Here is a 23,443-nt window from a genome sequence, read left to right as displayed (position 1 = left end):
ACATTTATGTCCCAGACCAGATTTTATGCGTATAAGTATGGTAACTTTGAACCTGTGTATCTTGGTAATGGATAATGATACTGAAATGTCTGCCATGAATAGAAATTATAGAAGTGGTCATCCCCACAATACTTTTCAAGCCCAAAATGCGTTCTTTTTGGGATTGCTCAGGAACTCCATACAAACAAATGGTGCTTTTATAAGCTGCCTAAGGTCCACTCTAGACCACAACTGATTTGACCAGTTTGCCTGGGCTGAAGAAGTGTGTAGTGTTTAAATTTTGATGCTGCACTGTAGGATAGCTACAATATTCTTATTCTTCCAATAGGTATACAAATAGTCACTAGGCTAAGGGCTACCCAAAACACTTGACCCCTTATCTCTGTGATCAATAGAACCCAAGATTGGATACCCCGAGAAAAAAAGGAAAAAAAAACACTTTTTTGTGTGCAGATTTTTGGGAAAATAATTTTATGGGTAGAGTTTACATGTGAAAGAAATTGGGAGTTGGGCGTGGGGGGCCGTGACACACTAAACGCAGGCTGCAAGCAACCCAGCCTGTCAACCTGTATGAGGAGAAAAGTCAAAGATAGTATTTTAATTTTCTCAGAGCCAGATTCAGTTCAGAGAAGAGAGAAATAGCATGTGGTGTAAAAACAGAAAGAGGAAACTGGAGATTAGAGAGAGGATGGAAAAAATGAAAAGCAGAAGCACCAATTGGAGAAAAGAATAAGAATTAAAGACAGACTTTCATAAATAGATAAAAAAACTAGCAGAATCATGCACAAGGTCAAGGGAACCCTAACAAGTTCATGCAAGTGCCTCCACAAAAGTCCTTTCTTTTACTGAGCGAAGCATCCCTACTTTCTACACACCACCTAAAATCTGCTACCATGCAGACTGTCACACTGTGAGTGGTTTCAGAGTGCCAGCCAAGTGAATCTTAGTGCTTGTAGACTTTCTTCATTTCTTTAGCTTTCTTTCTTCCTTCAGCTTCCCTCTTTCCTTCAGCTTCCTTCCTTCATTTAGCTTCTTTGCTTCCTCCCTTCCTTCCTTCCTTCAGCTTCTTATACCATCAGGTTCCACTTCCTCTGTCCCCCCCCCCCCCCTCTCTCTCTAATTATTTACCTCCTATATCATATTCTCTTTATCTCTGTCATCCAGTTTGGAATATTCTTTCCACTAGCTATGATTTGTTTTTCATTTAATACATGTTTATTTCTCTCTCTATTCCTCTCTTCTAAGAAACTGGCCCAGTACACATTAAAGCACTTTCTTTGACCTCCTACTCTTCCTTCACTTTCACCTTTCTTCCTCTTCATACAAGGTGGGTCTTATTTAGTCTGGCATCTGAGTCATCCACCCAGTATAATTTATTTGTTCTCTGTGAAGAGAGACTCCATGGTTCTGAAGGCTAGAATTGCTGTTATATATTTTTTCTTTGCTGAATGGAAGTTACGCCAGCTGGAGTTAGGTATTGGTCAGCCATTTAATTTATTTGTGATATTCACAATTTGACCAAACATTGTTAGCCATTCCCCCCTCCTTCTTTCCCAGTGAGGTAACAGTAACAAATTTTATGGTGTAAAGAAAAGCTAATTCCTTTCATTACAATTATAGTTACCTACAGTGAAAAATATGACCCCCTTTTTTTACAGTTATATTTACATACAATGAAAAATGGATGTGAAAGTATTCTTTTCTTATCACCGCTCATTCAGCACAATATGGGATTTTATTTTTAACCACAATATTTATGATTTGTTGTAGGCAATGTGACCAAAGAAGATATATTAACAACGTTGCCTTTTCAAAACACTTTATTCTTCGAAAAAATAAATGGATCACAGTTGTTGGCTGCTTTGGAAAATGGAGTTTATTATTATGAAGAAGTTACAACAAGGGGAATTGGAAGTTTTCCACAACTATCAGGTACATTTCTGAACTAATTACACACTCAAAGTTTAGTTTTTGTATCATCAATGCAATTCATATGGTTTCTAAAATTGTGAAATCTTTTTAGTATTCGTATGTTAATAGTGATAAGTAGCAGGAGATATGTTCACTAATGACAAAATATAAACTTTTTCTTGAGTAGGTACGTGAAAACCTTGTACCAGATCAGTAAGAATTGGAATACTTTGAGCTGCTAGCATTCTGTCTTCCCTCATAGTTAATTAGTGATCAAGCAGTACTGTTTGCAGTACTACATAATAGTCATTGTTCTATACAGTTTTTCATTTTGCTGTGCAGTGTTCAGGTGTATGTGCTAGATTTAGTGATGAAGCATTTCCTGGTCCATCTTAGGTGCTACTTAAACAATGGAAAACCCAGGATGGAACCTAACAATATTATGAAAAGGATAGTTGCTATTCACCATATAGAGGAGATGCTGAATCACAGAGACCTCAGCAGCCAGAGACTGTGGTCATGTATGCGTTAGCTCCTCTGTGTGTGTGTGTGTGTGTGTGTGTGTGTGTGTGTGTGTGTGTGTGTGTGTGTGTGTGTGTGTGAGAGAGAGAGAGAGAGAGATCTATTTCCGATGAAGGCCTAGTTGGCTGAAAGCTCACTTTCTGACAGGTTTTTTGTGGTGCCGATCTGCAACTCATCATATAGGGTGAGTAGCAACTATCCTTTTCATAATATTGTTTGGCTCTACTTATTAACTCTTACTCAGGAAAGAGAGCTCACTATCTACAATGAGGGGTGGGTTCTTAGTATGAGACACAAAGCACTGGTATAATGGTTGCATTGTAAGAGAAAGGTAGGTCTTGATTCCTCTACAAGGGTTGTAGGCTCTTTTATAAGAAAGACAATAAGATAGGTGTAAATAATTATTGTTCAGTTTCCCAGCTTACTTGAGATACTGACAGACGTTGTATGTATATGAAGTTAGATATCATTTTAAAAATAAGATAGACAGTCAATTTGTGTAGTTTTATTTCTCTCTCTCCACAGGACTGAAGGTCACTTACAACATCAAAAAGCCAGCGGGTGCCAGAGTACAAGAAGTGCTTGTGCTCTGTGGAGAGTGCAGGGTGCCCACCTATTCTCCCTTGATAGAAAGTGATATATATGGTGTCATCATTCCAGCTTTTATGAAACAGGGAGGTGATAATTACAAAGTTTTTGAAAACAGTATTGAATCATCTTCATTAGGTAAGTAGTGTGATAGAACAGCACTAAACATAGTATGTAAATTTTCCTTCATCTGTGTAATATTCATGAAAATACCAGTTGTAAATGAAGCTTGTTAATGTGAGATTGTTTAACATGTTCGCTTACATGATTTTACAGATTATATTGACAGTGATATTGTTGCTGACTACATAAAGCAGAAGAGTCCTGTGTACCCAGCCATAGAAGACAGGATATCATTTGAAACGGACACACCTTCACATGCAATAAGAACTAGGAGTACAATACTCCTGCATTACATGCTTGCGGCAATCAGTATTTACTGTTCAGTTTTAATGTAAATTACTTTTAACTTTCTTATGAAATATACAAATAAAAGTTATTGTTGTTGAGTTACATTTCTTCTTTTATTATGATTGTACAGCCACACACAGTTCATTTCTACAGACGAAACAGATGCTTGTTCCACTCTTCCTTATTGCTCATATAAAGTACAATTAAGGAAATGTATAGAGAGAATGTTTTAGACTAGTAAACTAGTAGAGTCTCTGAAAGAAGGGAGAAAATTAACTATTTGTTTAGAAAAAGTAAATTTCCCAAGTAACTGATAATACATGTACTTGTGTACTCACTCACTCACTCTCTCTCTCTCTCTCTCTCTCTCTCTCTCTCTCTCTCTCTCTCACTCACTCACTCACTTATTCTTAGTCAGTGATATAGGTGGACTTACCTCGACATAAGTTGTTGCCTTTATAAGAATATCAAACTCCAGGAAGAAATTTTTGTGTGATAATTAGTTGTCAGCTTCACTTTCTTTGTTTGGCCTAGTAGAGCTTCAGCAATTTTTTTAGTTTATGATTTTTCATCCACCCAATGCTATCATGTTGCTCTCATCCCCTCCCTCCTCCCCATCCCTACAAAAGAAACCTATGAAACATAGTTTTTCCCATGCCTCTCTTGTGCACTGTAGACAAAGGACAACATAAGAAACACAGTGGAAAAATTTGTTGTGGTGTATGGAGACTCAAAGATATTCATGTTGCCTTCATTAAAATGAATATTTCAACTCAGCAAGTTGAGAGAATGTAAAATACTGTGCCAAACTTCTTTCCTGATAATCTCTTGTATCATTTAAATAAACTGTGTGTCATTTAGCTTGTTTTTCTTGATTCTTTTATTCCTAAAAGCAGAACTTAAGCAGAGAGCAACTACTAACTCTGTTTACATTGTATAGGTTCTGTCAGCTCTGAGATCATGATGGTATTCACATTTATATCTTATCTTACTGTAACATGGCCTAACAACATACACTTCACTCACTCACTCATCTACTGTGATGATCATCTCTTAATCAATTCAAAAGAACAATGCTGATTAGAGCTTCATATAATTCCTTTAAAGGTGTATGTGATTCCATATCAAATCAGCTGTAGCAAAGTCTCAGGAATCTACAGGGAACTCATCAAGCAACTTGGCTATCTAACTGAAAACAAACTCTCTCCTGATGATCGCATACAGAATCCTGATCTGCCACATTAGAATGATGAATAAAAGTGTGATAGTAAATGGAGTACTGAAAATTTGTCAAACAGGGATTCTGTCAATGAAGGTGATCTGCTGTACAGTCTGCCAATTTTGCATTATGTCCAAAAAGTGCAAGAGAAGTTTATTGCCAGTGATAGGATGAACTACTCTACCATGCAAAAATGAAAAATTTGTGGACACCAGAGATGATGGCCAATGCTTCCTTTTTTAACTGTGATAATGTTCTTGAGCTGGAGTAAGTGTTTCTGACAAAAATGTGGCTGGGCTCTCTGCATCAAACTCTTAACTTATGAGAGAGGACAGCCCCAATGCCTTGTGGGGATGCATCTGTTGCAACCACCTACAGGAAGTGTGACTGGTAAATCTCAAGGCAGGACGGTGATAGGGTGACTGATTTTTAACTTCAGAAAAGAGAGATGACACTCCACTGATTACTGAAATAGATTCCCTTTCAACGAGTATGATTTGGTGTGTGAGCTATGGGGGCTGCCTGGGAAATGAATCATTCATAGTAATTCATTTTTCCTAGAAACACTTGAAGGTCCATTGAGCATAGGCTTGTTTTGAACTGCCTCTAAAATTCCTTTGGTGGGCCGAAGGCACTCACCACTGAGAATATTACCTAAATAAGTGACCAGTGGTTGAAAGACAGCATATTTGGAAAAGTGCATTTCTGCGCAAGAGCCACAAAATACAGAATGCGCAAATGTTCTTCTGTCATGCGACCAGTGTCCAGAATATCATCAAGGTAGTTCACACAATACAGAATCCCTACAATAGCGTGTTCAAGAAGCCTTTGGAAGATGATGGGGACAGCAGCCAGGCCAAATGCAATCTGCTACCTTCATACAGTCCGAATTGTGTTTTCTTCCTTGAGTCTTTGTCAAGAGGTGACTGAAAATATGCCTCTACTAAATCAATTTTAGAAAAAGAGTTTTCCTTCTGAAAGTTTAGAAAAAGGATGAGGGAAGGCTTAAGCAATAATTTCAGCTTGTGCATTAATGATTTGTGTAAAGTCTCCATACAACCAAAAAGGACACTCAGGCTTTCTAGCCACCACCAACAGTGAAAATCCACTGACTGTATGAGGCAAGGGTAAACTTGTTGTTCTACTCTGACTAGTTGAATTTTAAACTCATCCTTTTGGCCATTGGAATCAAGTGAGTTTTGCAAAATCTCGGATTTGCTGTCGGATTTAAGATAATGTGGGCCAGAAAGCCAACTACCTTCCTGAAACCAGGTACAAACTGCATACAAAGTGTGTCAGTGGCAACACAGGGTACTAATGAACTGTTGGAGCACACTTCATGATGTAATGGAATCCCAAAAGCGTGCTATGCATTGAAGCCAAAAATGTTCTCCAGTGCCAGATCTGCCACAACCAAAACATACAATGTTAGAGACACCTCATTATAAGTGACTGTCAGTTAGACATGACATAAGAGTGGTACCTCATAGTGGCCATTCATTCAGAAACTTGCACTTCGCTGAGTGAGGAAGTGCCCACTATAAAGTGAAATCAAACATGGAAAATCCAGAACATAACAATATTATGAAAAAGATAGTTGTTACCATATAGTGGAGATGCTCAGTCACAGATAGACACAACAAAAAGAGTGACAGAAAGTGAGCTTTCCGGGAGGGGGTCTGCCAAGGGGAAAGTGACCATGAGAAAAAGTTTGAATAACCAGTGAAAGGGTTACATAGGACACATTGGTGCATGGAACGTCAGAAGTTTGAATGTGGCAAGGAAGCTAGAAAATCGGAAAAGACAAATGCTATCGTTCAGTCTAGATATAGCGGGGATCAGTGAAGAGAAATGGAAAGAAGACAAGGATTTCTGGTCAGACAACAATAGTATGACATCAACAGCAGCAGAAAATGGTATAATGGGAGAAGGATTCATTATGAATAGGAATAGACAACACATATGTCCGCAAACGTAACTCGCACATGCTTGATCACAGTCTCTGGCTGCTGAGGCCAGACTATATAGTGAACTGGGTAGATGGGTGAACTGCACATCTTGAGATGTCAAATGGTTAGAAAAACTGCAACAACTTAGAAAAATGCCCTGAACCTTGTGATGTCGCTTGATTTGAAAGTAGTTTTATTCCTATCATTTAAGCTGACATGTGCAGAATGAAAAGTTTTCGTTGTTACTCAGCATAACTTATCTTCGTAAGATGGGGTGACAAAATCATTCATATACAGGTTTACTTCATACTCAGGAAGGAAATCATTACAATCTACCATGTGATTAACATTTAACTGATAGTGTTCCGAGTGCTGCAGTGTGGGCTATATACGTAACAGGATGCTAAAACATTGCAGTATGTTCATTAATCAGTGTGCTCATGGAGTACAATGAAAAAAATAACAATTCTGCTTTCTGCAATCAGATGAAAATATGGCACTGTAAGCAGTCAGAATGTGATACGGGTGCTGGAAACGGGAGGAATGATCAAACACAAGATACTGGTGGTTCTAGCACATTTATTACAATGTGGTCACAAGATACAAGTGTTCAATATGGTCTCCTGACTCAGCACTTTGCTGCATCCATAACTAGGCATGGCTGACATTTGCTCACAATGTATCCAGTGTAATTAGAGAGATATGTCATTATATGCTATCCTTCATATCAGGAAGAGTTCAGATACATCCGTGATAGACACGACCTTTTAGATATCTCCACAACTGGAAGTCACATGGATTTGGTTTGCTGCATCCAGAAGGCTAGACATCTTGAAACTGCCTAGAGATGTTGCAGCCATTACTGAAGGCTTCTCAAGGCAAATCTCTCTCCTGGAAAGCTACATGTGTCATCCCATCTTGCACAAAAATAGTGTCATGGACACAGTTGCTTTTATGCAAAGCTGGAATCACATGTTTCACAAGGCGGTCTCTATAACATGTAGATGTCACTGTGCCTCTAAAAGGCCCACAAGGTGTCATCTCCTTGAAGAAAAACAGCCAGAGACAGAAGGAGCTTGTGAAACCACAACACAGTCACATAAGCGGAGTGCAGAACATGTTCCTGCACAACATGTGGCAGAGCAGAACCCCATATACAATAGATTTATGCATTCAGGGCACTGTGAAGAGTAAAATGTTGCTTGTTTGTCCATAGAATGTCTCCTGGCCACAAGTCATCCATTTCTATGCATGCTAAAAAGTGAAGGACAAAGTCATGGAGTTATAACCTATCTTGGGGCTTCATTTGGTACGCATTCTGAAACTCGTAGGGATTCCAGTCTAAAATGCACTATAAAATCTTCTGAACTGTTAACCTGGGAAGAGAGAATTTCTATGACACAGTTCAGACACTGGTTGCAGAACTGAAGCAGGTGCTGCACAGTCAGCTATAGTTACAGCAACTTTTTCAACAACTGCCACAGGAATGGGCCACCTCCCCTCTCCCGGCTGCACCTAATTCACCTGTTTCTTGAAATTTCTTGATCATATTCTTTAACCCACTTACTGACATGGGACCTCTTTGTGGTTGTTTCTTCTGTTGGTGATATTACAGTAACACAGCACTGCTATTGCCGCCGTTCTGATAAAACAACTTTACCAGCAGTGCTTGGTCTTTCTTCTCAGTAGCCATTGTGTTTTGTAAGAAAACTTTAACCTTCTTAACTACTTACATCAAGTCACTTCAAAAAAGAAATAAACATTTGTCGCCAAGTGACAAACAGCATACTGCATCAAAACATGGAACATTTCACATTCTGAGAGCTTACTGAGCCGTATTTTCACCTGGTGGCAGAATGTGGAATTATTATTATTATTATTATTATTATTATTTACAGTGTACGCCGTGAGGGCACTGAGTAATGAACATACTTACAATGCTTTGGCATCTTGCAGTGTATACAGACCACACTGCAGCTCCCAGAACACCATCAGTTTATTTTTACCTCCCATTATAAAACATTTTAGTAGCATATGATTAGTGAAATCCAAACAGTACTTTCTCTGACTATTTAAAAAATTAAGTTGTAAAATGGTCATTTCCATAATTTTTTAGTCACTTCCTATAACTCCGCAATTAAGGTGATAAGCAGTGGTGGCCGAAGACTTTAGGCATAATTAGTCTACCCTCATTCAGTCAACAGGCAGTGGAGTGGACCAATGTTCAGGACACTCTCTTGCCCTTGGTGTGGGAAACTTTGCCTAAAAGACAGAAGAATCAGTAATATTCAATGGCATTAGGATGCAGAAGGCAATGGAAACCAGTGCATTAAATTTGCATAATGTGTATCCATTGTAACTGAAAAAGTGTCATGACAATCTCTCTATTGGCAAAAGATTGCGGACTACACCCCATTCAGATCTCCGGGAGGGGTCTACTAAGGGGAAAGTGACCATGAGAAAAAGTTTGAATAACCAGTGAAAAGGTTACATAGGACATATTGGTGTATGGAATGTCAGAAGTTTGAATGTGGCAGGGAAGCTAGAAAATCTAAAGACAAATGCTATGGTTCAGTCTAGATATAGTGGGGGTCAGTGAAGTGAAATGGAAAGAAGGCAAGGATTTCTGGTCAGAAAAAAATAGGATGACATCAACAGCAGCAGAAAATGGTGTAATGGGAGTAGGATTTGTTATGAATAGGAAGGTAGGACAGACAATGAGTTACTGTGAATATATCAATGACAGGGTTGTTCTCATCAGAATCAAGAAAGAACCACCACTGACAACAATAGTTCAGGTATACATGCTATCATTGCAAGCAGAGGGTGAATATATAGGGAAAGTCTATGAGGATATTGAAAGGATAATTCAGTATGTAAAGGGAGAAGAAAATCTAAGTCATGGGAGATTGGAATGGGGCTGCAGGCTTAGGAGTAGAAGAATTGGTTATGGGAGAATATGGGCTTGGTAGTAGGAACGAGAGAGGATGAACACTAATTGAATTCTGCAATAAAATTCATCTTATAATAGTGAATACTCTGTTCAAAAATCACAAAAGGCAAAGGTGTACTTGCAAAAGGCCAGGAGATCTGGGAATATTCCAGCTGTATTACATCATAGTCAGACAGAGCTTCTGAAATCAGATAATGAACTGTAAGGCATACCCAGGAAGAGATATAGACTCAGATCACAATTTACAAATGATGAAGACTAGACTTAAGCTTAAGAGACTAGTCAGGAAGTATCAGTGCATGAAGAAGTGAGATATGGAAGTACTAAGGAATGAAGAATATGTTTGAAGGTCTTTGAGGCTATAGATGCTGCGATAACAAACAGCTCAGTAGACAGTTCAGTAGAAGAGGAATAAGAATCTCTAAAAAGAGCAACCATGGAAATTGGAAAGAAAAATGTATGTACAAGGAAGGTAATTATGAAGAAATCCTGGGTAACAGATGCAGAAATACTGCATCTGACCAACGAAAGAAGGAAGTACAAAAATGTTCAGGGAAGTTCAGGAATGCAGAAATGTAAGGTACTTACCAATGAAATAAACAGAAAATGCAGGCATGCTACGGAAAATGACTGCACGAAAAATGTGAAGAAATCAAAAAAGAAATGAATGTTGGAATGACTGACTCAGCATGCATCAAGAAAACTTTGGTGAAATTAAAACTAAGGGCAGTAACATTAAGAGTGCAATGGAAATTTCACTGTTAAATGCACAGGAGATAACAGATAGGCCGAAAGAGTACATTTAACGCCTCTATTAGGTGGAGGATTTGTCTGATGACATGATGGAAGAAGAAACAGGAGTTGACAGGGAAGAGATTGGGGATCCAATATTAGAATCAGAATTTAAAACAGTACCGGAAAACTTGAGATAAAATAAGCCAGAAGGGATAGATGACATTTCATCGGAACTTCTAAAATGATTGGGGAAGTGGGAATAAAACAACTATTCACATTAATGTGTAGAATGTATGATACTGGTGATATATCATAAGGCTTTCAGAAAAATATCATTCACACAATTCTGAAGATAGCAAGAGTCAACAAGTGCAAGAATTATTGAAGAATCAGCTTAACAGTTCGTGCATTCAAATTGCTGACAAGAATAATATACGGATGAATGGAAAAAGAAATTGAGGATCTGCTACATGATAATCAGTCTGGCTTTAGGAAAGGTAAAGACACCAGAGAGGCAGTTCTTAAAAGGTAATGACACCAGAGAGGCAGTTCTCACATTGTGGCTCATAACAGAAGCAAAAAAAAAAAAAAAAAAAAAAAAAAAAAAAAAAAAAAAAAAAAAAAAAAGAAATCAAGACACATTCATAGGATATGTTAAAGCAAGATGGAAGAAAAATCAAGACACATTCATAGGATATGTTGACCTGGCAAAAACCTTTGACAATGTACAATGGAGCAAGATGTTCGAAATTCTGAGAAAAATAGGGGTAAGATGGGTAATATACAATACGTACAAGAACTAAGAAAGAACAATAAGCTTAGTAGACTAAGGACGGAGTGCTTTGATTAAAAAATGTGTAACAAGAATGTCATCTTTTGCCCCTCTTGTTCAGTTTATACATTGAAGAGGCAATGACAGAAATAAAAGAAAGGTTCAAGTGCATTAGTGAAATTCAAGACAAAAGGATATCAATGATAAGATTCACTGATCAAATTGCCATCCTTGGTGAAAGTGAAGAATTACAGGATCTTTTGAATGGAATAAAAGTGTAATAAGTACAGAATATGGATTGGGACTAAATCAAAGAAAGACAAAAGTAATGAGAACTAGCACAATTGAGAACAGTAAGAAACTTAACATCAGAATTATGGATCATGAAGTAGTCAATGTTAAGGATATCTCTCTGCCTAGGTAGCAAAATAACTCATAATGAACAGAGCAAGGAGGACATAAAAATCAGACTAGCACTGGCAAAAAAAGGCAGCCATGGCCAGAGAAGTCTATTAGTATCAACATAGGCCTTAATGAGAGGAAGAAATTTCTGAGAATGTATGTTTGGAGCATAGCATTTTATGGTACTGAAACATGGAAAACTAGAGAAGAAGAGGACAGAATCATTTGAGATGTGGTGCTAAAGACATATGTTGAAAATTAGGTGCACTGGTAAATTAAGCAATGAGGTGGTTCTCCGTAAATCAGTGAGGAAAGGAATATATGGAAAAAACTGACAAGAAGAAGGGACAGGATGACAGGATATCTGTTAAGACATCAGAGAATAATTTCATGGTGCTTGAGCTAGCTGTAGAGGGTAAAAACTGTTGATAAAGAGAGAGACTGGAATGCACCCAGCAAATAATTGAGGACATAGGTTGCAGTTACTACTCTGAGATTAAAACACTGGCACAGGAGAAGAATTTGCGATGGACCACATCAAATCAATCAGAAGTTGATGGCTTGTTGGAATGTCAATAATATTAGGAAAATTATAGATTGCTACTCACTGTAAAGATGACACATTGAGTTGCAGACAGGCACAACAAAGAGACTGTGACAGATTTAGCTTTCGATCAGAGCCTTCTTCAGGAAACAAAACTCACACCCATTCATACGAGCCAGCACACATTATGTATACATGACTGTCATCTCTGGCAGTTCAGGCTGGAATTCAACTGTAATGTTGAACAAAAATTGCAATTTGGAGTTGGGTTGGGAAAAAATTCCAGGTTACAGATGGGGGGAGAGCATGCCTTCTGGTAGAGCATGCAGGGCTTCAACTGCCAATAGGCGCAACGTTGGGAGGCTGTGTGGCAAGAAGACATTGGTTGGGGGGGGGGGTGAGGGGGGTAGAGGAAGCAAAAAAGGAGAGGAGTGGGGAAGGGGAAGCACAGGTGGGTGTTGGCAGAGGACAGCACACAAGGGTGGTAAGGGGGCAAGAATACGGAGAAGGTGATAGGACAGAGCAAGGGCTGTGGGAGGGGGGGAGGGGGGTGATGAAAACTGTTGGGTAGTGTGTGTGGGGACAGAACATTATCATAAATTGAGGCTGGAATAATTTTGGGAGCAGAGACTACGTTGTAATGATAAGTCCCATCAGTGGAGTTCAGAAAAGATGGTGGTGGAGGGGAGGATCCAGATGGCTTGGGTTGGGCGTTATGTTCAACTGCATGTTGTACCAGCTCTTGGCCACAGTTTGTTGGTGGCACAAAATGCATTCAAATACTCATGAGACAAAAGTATGGTTCTTTCTCCCAATGAATAAACCTGAATTAGTAAAAATAATACTCGGATTAAAAACAAATAATACTCAGAGATAAGGTGGTTTAGCCACTAGATTAATTAAATGCTGCCAGCAGTGGATGGCAAAGCCTCTGACTTTTCTTATAAACTTTGCTGCAGCAGAAGGGATATTTTCAACATGCTTAAAAAAAAAAAAGAGTAAAATGATTCTTATTTACAAAGGAGGCAGCAAAGACTGAATGGTAAATTTTATAGGAAAATACAATACTTTGAATGATGCACAACACGGGTAGATCCACCAGAACAGCAATCCACAAATTTTTAGCATTTGTAACTATGGCACTACATGAACAGAAGGAAGTTTGTGATATGTTTCTTGACAGTTCAAAAACCTTCGATTGTGTATGCCATGACATATTAGAAAAGCTTCAATGTCATAAGCAGCCGATATGAAATCATTCATGGAAAATAAAGTAGAAACGACACATAAAGAGAACAATACTATCACAAACGCCTGTTTGAATCTTGAATATATTAAATGTGGTATGCCTCAATGATCAGTGCTTGGGCCACTACTTTTCATTTCATATGTAAGTGATATGCCCAAAATAGTAGGTGGAAATGCTGTCACGTACAGTTGATACTTCATTTCTTGTAAGTAGTGTTTTAACAGATGACTTACAAAAGCAAAAGAAAAATAGTTCAAATGGCTCTGAGCACTATGAGACTTAACTGCTGAGGTCATCAGTCCCCTAGAACGTAGAACTACTTAAATCTAACTAACCTAGGGACATCACACACATACATGCCCGAGGCAGGATTCGAGCCTGCGACCGTAACGGTCGTGTGGTTCCAGACTGAAGCGCCTAGAACCACTCAGCCACCCCGGCCGGCAAAAGAAAAATAGTAACAAGATGCTTTTATAAATGTTAAAAAGAGACATGTGCAAACACAATATGTAACCCGATACTAAGGAACATGCACATAATGTCAGAAATCAATAATTCTGACATCAGACTGCAGGATGTATGGAATGTGGTGAAACATGAGACTGGACAGCCAATTACAGAACAGGACATCATCACTATTTAACTGAATGGAAGGTCTATAAATAATGAGCCACAGGTAGCAAATATATTTAATAATCATTTCTTACTTACAGCAGGAAGCATAGGGACAAACAGTTCAAGAGAAAAATCACAGCAGTATGTTGAAAAAGTAATTATCATAAAATTCAGTCATATGGATAACAGAAGAAATATTGAATTTAATTGATGAAAGGAGAAAATATAAAAATGCTGTAAATGAAGCAGGCAAAAAGGAATACAAACGTCTCAAAAATCAGATCGACAGGAAGTGCAAAATGGCTAAGCAGGGATGGCTAGAGGACAAATGTAATCAAAGAAGAGGACAGAATCATTTGAGATGTGGTGCTAAAGACATATGTTGAAAATTAGGTGCACTGGTAAATTAAGCAATGAGGTGGTTCTCCGTAAATCAGTGAGGAAAGGAATATATGGAAAAAACTGACAAGAAGAAGGGACAGGATGACAGGATATCTGTTAAGACATCAGAGAATAATTTCATGGTGCTTGAGCTAGCTGTAGAGGGTAAAAACTGTTGATAAAGAGAGAGACTGGAATGCACCCAGCAAATAATTGAGGACATAGGTTGCAGTTACTACTCTGAGATTAAAACACTGGCACAGGAGAAGAATTTGCGATGGACCACATCAAATCAATCAGAAGTTGATGGCTTGTTGAAATGTCAATAATATTAGGAAAAGTATAGATTGCTACTCACTGTAAAGATGACACATTGAGTTGCAGACAGGCACAACAAAGAGACTGTGACAGATTTAGCTTTCGATCAGAGCCTTCTTCAGGAAACAAAACTCACACCCATTCATACGAGCCAGCACACATTATGTATACATGACTGTCATCTCTGGCAGTTCAGGCTGGAATTCAACTGTAATGTTGAACAAAAATTGCAATTTGGAGTTGGGTTGGGAAAAAATTCCAGGTTACAGATGGGGGGAGAGCATGCCTTCTGGTAGAGCATGCAGGGCTTCAACTGCCAATAGGCGCAACGTTGGGAGGCTGTGTGGCAAGAAGACATTGGTTGGGGGGGGGGGGGGGGGTGAGGGGGGTAGAGGAAGCAAAAAAGGAGAGGAGTGGGGAAGGGGAAGCACAGGTGGGTGTTGGCAGAGGACAGCACACAAGGGTGGTAAGGGGGCAAGAATACGGAGAAGGTGATAGGACAGAGCAAGGGCTGTGGGAGGGGGGGAGGGGGGTGATGAAAACTGTTGGGTAGTGTGTGTGGGGACAGAACATTATCATAAATTGAGGCTGGAATAATTTTGGGAGCAGAGACTACGTTGTAATGATAAGTCCCATCAGTGGAGTTCAGAAAAGATGGTGGTGGAGGGGAGGATCCAGATGGCTTGGGTTGGGCGTTATGTTCAACTGCATGTTGTACCAGCTCTTGGCCACAGTTTGTTGGTGGCACAAAATGCATTCAAATACTCATGAGACAAAAGTATGGTTCTTTCTCCCAATGAATAAACCTGAATTAGTAAAAATAATACTCGGATTAAAAACAAATAATACTCAGAGATAAGGTGGTTTAGCCACTAGATTAATTAAATGCTGCCAGCAGTGGATGGCAAAGCCTCTGACTTTTCTTATAAACTTTGCTGCAGCAGAAGGGATATTTTCAACATGCTTAAAAAAAAAAAAGAGTAAAATGATTCTTATTTACAAAGGAGGCAGCAAAGACTGAATGGTAAATTTTATAGGAAAATACAATACTTTGAATGATGCACAACACGGGTAGATCCACCAGAACAGCAATCCACAAATTTTTAGCATTTGTAACTATGGCACTACATGAACAGAAGGAAGTTTGTGATATGTTTCTTGACAGTTCAAAAACCTTCGATTGTGTATGCCATGACATATTAGAAAAGCTTCAATGTCATAAGCAGCCGATATGAAATCATTCATGGAAAATAAAGTAGAAACGACACATAAAGAGAACAATACTATCACAAACGCCTGTTTGAATCTTGAATATATTAAATGTGGTATGCCTCAATGATCAGTGCTTGGGCCACTACTTTTCATTTCATATGTAAGTGATATGCCCAAAATAGTAGGTGGAAATGCTGTCACGTACAGTTGATACTTCATTTCTTGTAAGTAGTGTTTTAACAGATGACTTACAAAAGCAAAAGAAAAATAGTTCAAATGGCTCTGAGCACTATGAGACTTAACTGCTGAGGTCATCAGTCCCCTAGAACGTAGAACTACTTAAATCTAACTAACGTAGGGACATCACACACATACATGCCCGAGGCAGGATTCGAACCTGCGACCGTAACGGTCGTGTGGTTCCAGACTGAAGCGCCTAGAACCACTCAGCCACCCCGGCCGGCAAAAGAAAAATAGTAACAAGATGCTTTTATAAATGTTAAAAAGAGACATGTGCAAACACAATATGTAACCCGATACTAAGGAACATGCACATAATGTCAGAAATCAATAATTCTGACATCAGACTGCAGGATGTATGGAATGTGGTGAAACATGAGACTGGACAGCCAATTACAGAACAGGACATCATCACTATTTAACTGAATGGAAGGTCTATAAATAATGAGCCACAGGTAGCAAATATATTTAATAATCATTTCTTACTTACAGCAGGAAGCATAGGGACAAACAGTTCAAGAGAAAAATCACAGCAGTATGTTGAAAAAGTAATTATCATAAAATTCAGTCATATGGATGTATCACAAACTTTTCCTCCTGAAATTAAAAAAAATCTCTCAAAAGTAAAAGCTCATCTGGTTTTGATAGTGTTCCCAATGAAGTACTAAATATTAGTTCCCATATAATAAGCCCAGTCTTATCTGAAATAGGTATTGCATCACTAACGCAGGACAGTTTTCCTAAAAGACTGAAATATTATGTTGTTAAACCCCTCTTTAAGAAGGGAGATACGAGAGATGTCAATAACTACTTGAGCCATTTCACTGCTGACATCATTTTCCAAAACTTTTGAGATGATGATGTATCTAGAATAATATCACATGTTGTTGTTGTTGTTGTTGTTGTTGTGGTCTTCAATCCTGAGACTGGTTTGATGCAGCTCTCCAAGCTCTCCTGTGCAAGATTCTTCATCTCCCAGTGCCTACTGCAACCTACATCCTTCTGAATCTGCATGGTGTATTCATCTCTTGGTCTCCCTCTACGATTTTTACCCTCCACACTGCCCTCCAATACTAAATTCGTGATCCCTTGATGCCTCAGAACATGTCCTACCAACCGATCCCTTCTTCTAGTCAAGTTGTACCACAAACTTCTCTTCTCCCCAATCCTATTCAATACCTCCTCATTAGTTATGTGATCTACCCACCTAATCTTCAGCATTCTTCTGTAGCACGACATTTCGAAAGCTTCTATTCTCTTCTTCTCTAAACTATTTATTGTCCATGTTTCACTTCCATACATGGCTACACTCCATACAAATACTTTCAGAAACGACTTCCTAACACTTAAATCTATACTCGATGTTAACAAATTTCTCTTCTTCAGAAACGATTTCCTTGCCATTGCCAGTCTACATTTTATATCCTCTCTAGTTTGACCATCATCAGTTATTTTGCTCCCCAAATAGCAAAACTCCTTTACTACTTTAAGTGTCTCATTTCCTAATCTAATTCCCTCAGCATCACCCAACTTAATTTGACTACATTCCATTATCCTTGTTTTGCTTTTGTTGATGTTCATTTTATATCCTACCTTCAAGACACTATCCATTCTGTTCAACTGCTCTTCCAAGTCCATTGCTGTCTCTGACAGAATTCCAATGTGAGCGGCGAACCTCAAATTTTTTTTATTTATCCTCCATGGATTTTAATTCCTACTCTGAATTTTTCTTTTGTTTCCATCACTACTTGCTCAATATACAGATTGAATAACACTGGGGAGAGGCTACAACCCTGTCTCACTCCCTTCTCAACCACTGCTTCCCTTTCATGTCCCTTGACTCTTATAACTGCCATCTGGTTTCTGTACAAATTGTAAATAGCCTTTTGCTCCCTGTATTTTACCCCTGCCACCTTGAGAATTTGAAAGAGAGTATTCCAGTCAACATTGTCAAAAGCATTATCTAAGTCTACAAATGCTAGAAACGTAAGTTTGCCTTTCCTTAATCTAGCTTCTAAGATAAGTTGTAGGGTCAGTATTGCCTCACGTGTTCCTATATTTTTACGGAATCCAAACTGATCTTCCCCAAGGTCGGCTTCTACTAGTTTTTCCATTCGTCTGTAAAGAATTTGCAATAGTATTTTGCAGCTGTGACTGATAGTTCGGTAATTTTCGCATCTGTCAACACCTGCTTTCTTTGGGATTGGAATTATTAAATTCTTCTTGAAGTCTGAGGGTATTTCGCCTGTCTCATACATCTTGCTCACCAGATGGTAGAGTTTTGTCAGGACTGGCTCTCCCAAGGCCTTCAGTAGTTCTAAGGGAATGTTGTCTACTCCCGGGGCCTTGTTTCGACTCAGGTCTTTCAGTGCTCTCTCAAACTCTTCGCGCAGAATCATATCTCCCATTTCATCTTGATCTACATCCTCTTCCATTTCCATAATATTGTCCTCAAGCACATCGTCCTTGTATAAACCCTCTATATACTCCTTCCACCTTTCTACTTTCCCTTCTTTGCTTAGAACTGGGTTTCCATCTGAGCTCTTGATATTCATACAAGTGGTTCTCTTTTCTCCAAAGGTCTCTTTAATTTTCCTGTAGGCAGTATCTATCTTACCCCCAGTTAGATCAGCCTCTACATCCTTACATTTGTCCTCTAGCCATCCCTGCTTAGCCATTTTGCACTTCCTGTCGATCTGATTTTTGAGACGTTTGTATTCCTTTTTGCCTGCTTCATTTACAGCATTTTTATATTTTCTCCTTTCATCAATTAAATTCAATATTTCTTCTGTTATCCAAGGATTTCTACTAGCCCTCGTCTTTTTACCTACTTGATCCTCTGCTGCCTTCACTACTTCATCCCTCAAAGCTACCCATTCTTCTTCTACTGTATTTCTTTCCCCCATTCCTGTCAATTGTTCTCTTATGCTCTCCCTGAAACTCTATAAAACCTCTGGTTTAGTCAGTTTATCCAGGTCCCATCTCCTTAAATTCCCACCTTTTGCAGTTTCTTCAGTTTTAATCTACAGTTCATAACTAATAGATTGTAGTGAGGGTCCACATTTGCCCCTGGAAATGTCTTGCAATTTAAAACCTGGTTCCTGAATCTTTGTCTTACCATTATATAATCTATCTGAAACCTGTCAGTATCTCCAGGCTTCTTCCACATATACAACCTTATTTTATGATTCTTGAACCAAGTGTTAGCTATGATTAAGTTGTGCTCTGTGCAAAATTCTACCAGGCGGCTTCCTCTTTCATTTCTTACCCCCAATCCATAGTCACATACTATGTTTCCTTCTCTCCCTTTTCCTACTACCGAATTCCAATCACCCATGACTATTAAATTTTTTCATCTCCCTTCACTATCTGAATAATTTCTTTTATTTCATCATTCATTTCATCAATTTCTTTGTCATCGGCAGAGCTAGTTGGCATATAAACTTGTACTACTGTAGTAGGCGTGGGCTTCATGTCTATCTTGGCCACAATAATGTGTTCACTATGCTGTTTGTAGTAGCTTACCCACACTCCTATTTTTTTATTCATTATTAAACCAACTCCTCTGTTACCCCTATTTGATCTTGTATTTATAACCCTATATTCACCTGACCAAAAGTCTTGTTCCTCCTGCCACCAAACTTCGCTTATTCCCACTATATCTAAATTTAACCTATCTATTTCCCTTTTTAAATTTTCTAACCTACCTGCCCGATTCCACGCTCCGATCTGTAGAAGGCCAGTTTTCTTTCTCCTTATAATGACGTCCTCTTGAGTAGTCCCTGCCCGGAGATCTGAATGGGGGACTATTTTACCTCTGGAATATTTTACCCAAGAGGACGCCATCATCATTTAACCATACAGTAAAGCTTCATGTCCTTGGGAAAAATTACGGCTGTAGTTTCCCCTTGCTTTCAACCATTCATAGTACCAGAACAGCAAGGCCGTTTTGGTTAGTGTTACAAGGCCAGATCAGTCAGTCATCCAGATTGTTGCCCCTGAAACTACTGAAAAGGCTGCTGCCCCTCTTCAGGAACCACGCGTTTGTTTGGCCTCTCAACAGATACCCCTCCGTTGTGGTTGCACCTATGGTGCGGCTATCTGTATCGCTGAGGCACGCAAGTCTCCCCACCAACGGCAAGGTCCATGGTTCATAGCAATAATAATATCCTCAGCAAATCACAGTTTGGATTTCAGAAGAGTTGCTCCAAATGAGAATGCCATTTACATGTTCATCCACCAAATTTTACAAGAAGTAAGTGATAAAATAGTGCCACTTGGTATTTCTATAACCTATCAATGGCATTTGTGCAAATCATAGTGTTTTTCCTAAATTAACTTGCGTTTCATGGGATTGATGATACAGCCAACCATTTGATGTCATATCTAACCAAAAGAATGCACACAATTGTGTTTAGTAATTCAGCCAATATAGCCCATAGATGTAATTCTGAGTGGGCAGAAATCATGTCTGTGGTTCCCCAAGGCTCAATCTTAGGTCCACTATTGTTCTTCATATATGTAAATGATCTTCCATCTAATGTATAACAGGAACAGTTCGTTTTGCAGATGTCACTAGTATTGTAACCAATGAAACCATACATACAGAAACAGAGAAAATGGTAAACAGTGTTCTTAAAAGAAACATCAACTGGCTTTCTGTGATTGGTTCCATCCTCAATTTTAAAAAGAGACAACTCATTCAGTTCTGCACATCTAGGGATATTACACCCATTGGTGTAACACTTGAGAGAAAATAACAAACAGGGTATAAACTTCAAAATTCTTAGGTGTCCATACTGACAGAAATTTAAACTGCAAACAGCACATTTTGGAGCTCCTAAAACAACTCAGTTCAGTCACATTTGCATTTTGAACATTGCAAATCTTGGGGAGAGACAAATCAGTAAGTTGACATATTTTGCACATTTTCATATAATAATTCCATGTGGAATAATATCCTGTAGTAATTCATCTTTAAGAAAGAAAGTGTTCATTGATCAAAAATGTTCTGTAAGAATAATGTGCAGTGCTCACCCGTGATCATCTGATAGATATCTGTTGAAAGAGTTGGGAATCCTGACTACTGATTCACAGTATAATTATTTGCACAAGGAGTTTGTTGTAAGTAATTCACCACAGTTCAAAAGAAACAATGATGTACATAATTCCAACATGAGAAGGGAAATTGACATTCATTATTCCACATTAACATAGTCCTTAGCACAAAAAGGGTGCACAGTGCTGCAAAAAAAAAAAAAAAAAAAAAAAAAAAAAAAAAAAAAAAAAAAAATTGATCACTTACACAGTGATATAAAATGTCTGACAGAGAGCAAAGCAAAATGTGTAAACAAACAGAAAAAGCTTCTCTTTGCCAACTTCTTCTGTTCCTTAGAGGAATTCTATTACAGAAATGCATAAAATGTGTTCAGAAGGCATTACTAACTCACATCCGTGTATATATTTAAAAAAAGAAAGAAAAAAGCCTAGAAATGCTCAGCATGTGACCATATTTACAATTTAATTCACCATGTGAATATACATCCGTATATATATTTAAAAAGAAAGAAAGAAAAAAGCCTAGAAATGCTCAGCATGTGACCATATTTACAATTTAATTCACCATGTGAATGTGAAATGACTCATCCCACATCACTGTGATTTATCATGCAAAATGCACCCTAGAACATGAAGCTAAATAATTAACTTGAAAAATATTACTGTCAGGCTCGGGAATCTGGATCTAAAAGAGATAGAAAGTTACAATTCTTATGTGTGATGATGGATAGTTACTCGACTTGGGAGAATGACAAAAATTATATCTGTCATAAAGCGTGTTCAACTATATTTCTGACCAGAAATATGTCAAGGACAATAAACAAGCAAAAACTGCAAACAGTGAACTAGAGATAGTCCATTCACAGGTATCATGTAGTACTCTGGGCTGAGGGTATGCCATAAATGTGCACATACAAAGAGTGCTAAAGCTAAATAAGAAATTATCTCAAAGGGATTCCTGCAGAAATAAAATCAGAGAACTAAACGCATTAACAGTATCATCACTATTCAGATAGAAAACAATTAATTATATCAAAATTAACTATGCTGCATCATTAAACTGAGATATCCAGAATTATAACACAATAAATAAAAATTATTATCACACTGAATGAAAACAGCTCAAATTAACTACTGAAGGGTCTATAAAAGTAGGTAATTACTATACAACAGTTTGCCAAACAATATAAGGCTGATAGATAAAAATAGTTTGTTTTCAAAAGTAAATGAGATAGTCACTCACTTAAAATTTTTCCATACAGTGTTGAAGAATATGTTGAAGCTAAAAATTAAAATACTGTAATGTGTTCACATGTAAATGTGCAAATATGGAATTTTTTAAAACAGCATAAATGGCTTTAATCTATGATCGTTAAATCTGTAAGTATTCATGTTTATAAGTAGTTTTAAGACTAATAAGCAGGTTCTCTATGGATATACATCTGAGTACTCCAAGTAACTTCCTTTAAAAAATCTGTAGGTGTATCAGTGTTTTTCTGATGCTTATATTAAGATAATCATTCATTTTATTGATATACTCCTGTACCTGTGTTATTTTCAAACTCCATGTAAACAAGGCATTCAGTACCACTGTACAGAATGGTCCACGAAAAAATAAAACTGCTAATATGTGGTAATTTTATGGCAAGATGACATCAAAGACAATTTCGTTACAAGAAGAACATAACTATTTCATCTACAATTGCAGACATAATCTGCAAACTACTATGAAGTCCACAGCAGAGAGTACTTCCTACCGTACCAGTAATTAGGGCTGCTTCTTGCTCCAATTATGTATGGTGTTCTGGAAGAATGATTGTTTAAATGTCTCTGTGAGTGCAGTAATTAGTCTAATCTTGTCCTCCATTATTTAATGCTGTCCTTGAAACCTTGTAAGTAGATTTCCCTGGCATACATGTTCAGTTCTCCCACAAGTCCACATCTACATAACATACATACTCTATAAGCCACCACACGACGCATTTTGGAGAGTACCTTGTACCACTACTAGTCACTTTCATTCCTGTCCTAACTACGAACAGGGCGAGGGCAAAACGACTGTCTGTCCGCCCGTATGTGGGCCCTAATTTCTTTTTCTCTTTGTCGTTAGGTGAAATGTATGTTGGCAGCGGTAGAATCATTCTGCTGTCAGTTTCAAATGGCTGTTCTCTAAATTTTCTCAATAGCATTCCACAAAAAGAATGTCGTCTTCCATCCAGGGTTTCCCATTTGAGTTCACAAAGCATTTCTGTAGCACTTGTATGTTAATTGTACCTAAGGGTAACAAATCTCTGAATTCCTTCAATGTCTTCTTTTAATCCTGCCTGTCACCGTTTGTACATTCTTTTTTTAACCAAGAGTGCA

General features: G+C 38.2%; 1 protein-coding gene across 1 annotated transcript in view; it reads left to right on the top strand.

Annotated features, from left to right (window-relative positions):
- Nucleotides 1-3,534, top strand: part of LOC126235959 (protein 5NUC-like) — a 260,942-nt gene extending 257,408 nt beyond the window's left edge. Inside the window, exons 7-9 of the mRNA XM_049944931.1 lie at nt 1,771-1,932; nt 2,959-3,159; nt 3,298-3,534. Of these exons, the coding sequence (XP_049800888.1) occupies nt 1,771-1,932; nt 2,959-3,159; nt 3,298-3,479 (545 nt within the window). The 3' untranslated portion in view covers nt 3,480-3,534. The remainder of the gene's footprint in view (nt 1-1,770; nt 1,933-2,958; nt 3,160-3,297) is intronic.
- The last annotated feature ends 19,909 nt before the right edge of the window (nt 3,535-23,443 follow it).

The sequence above is a fragment of the Schistocerca nitens genome, chromosome 2, assembly GCF_023898315.1.
Source record: "Schistocerca nitens isolate TAMUIC-IGC-003100 chromosome 2, iqSchNite1.1, whole genome shotgun sequence".
Lineage (NCBI taxonomy): Eukaryota > Metazoa > Arthropoda > Insecta > Orthoptera > Acrididae > Schistocerca > Schistocerca nitens.
The sequence above is the reverse complement of the archived record's forward strand: the minus strand, read 5'-3'. Positions and strand labels throughout refer to the sequence as shown.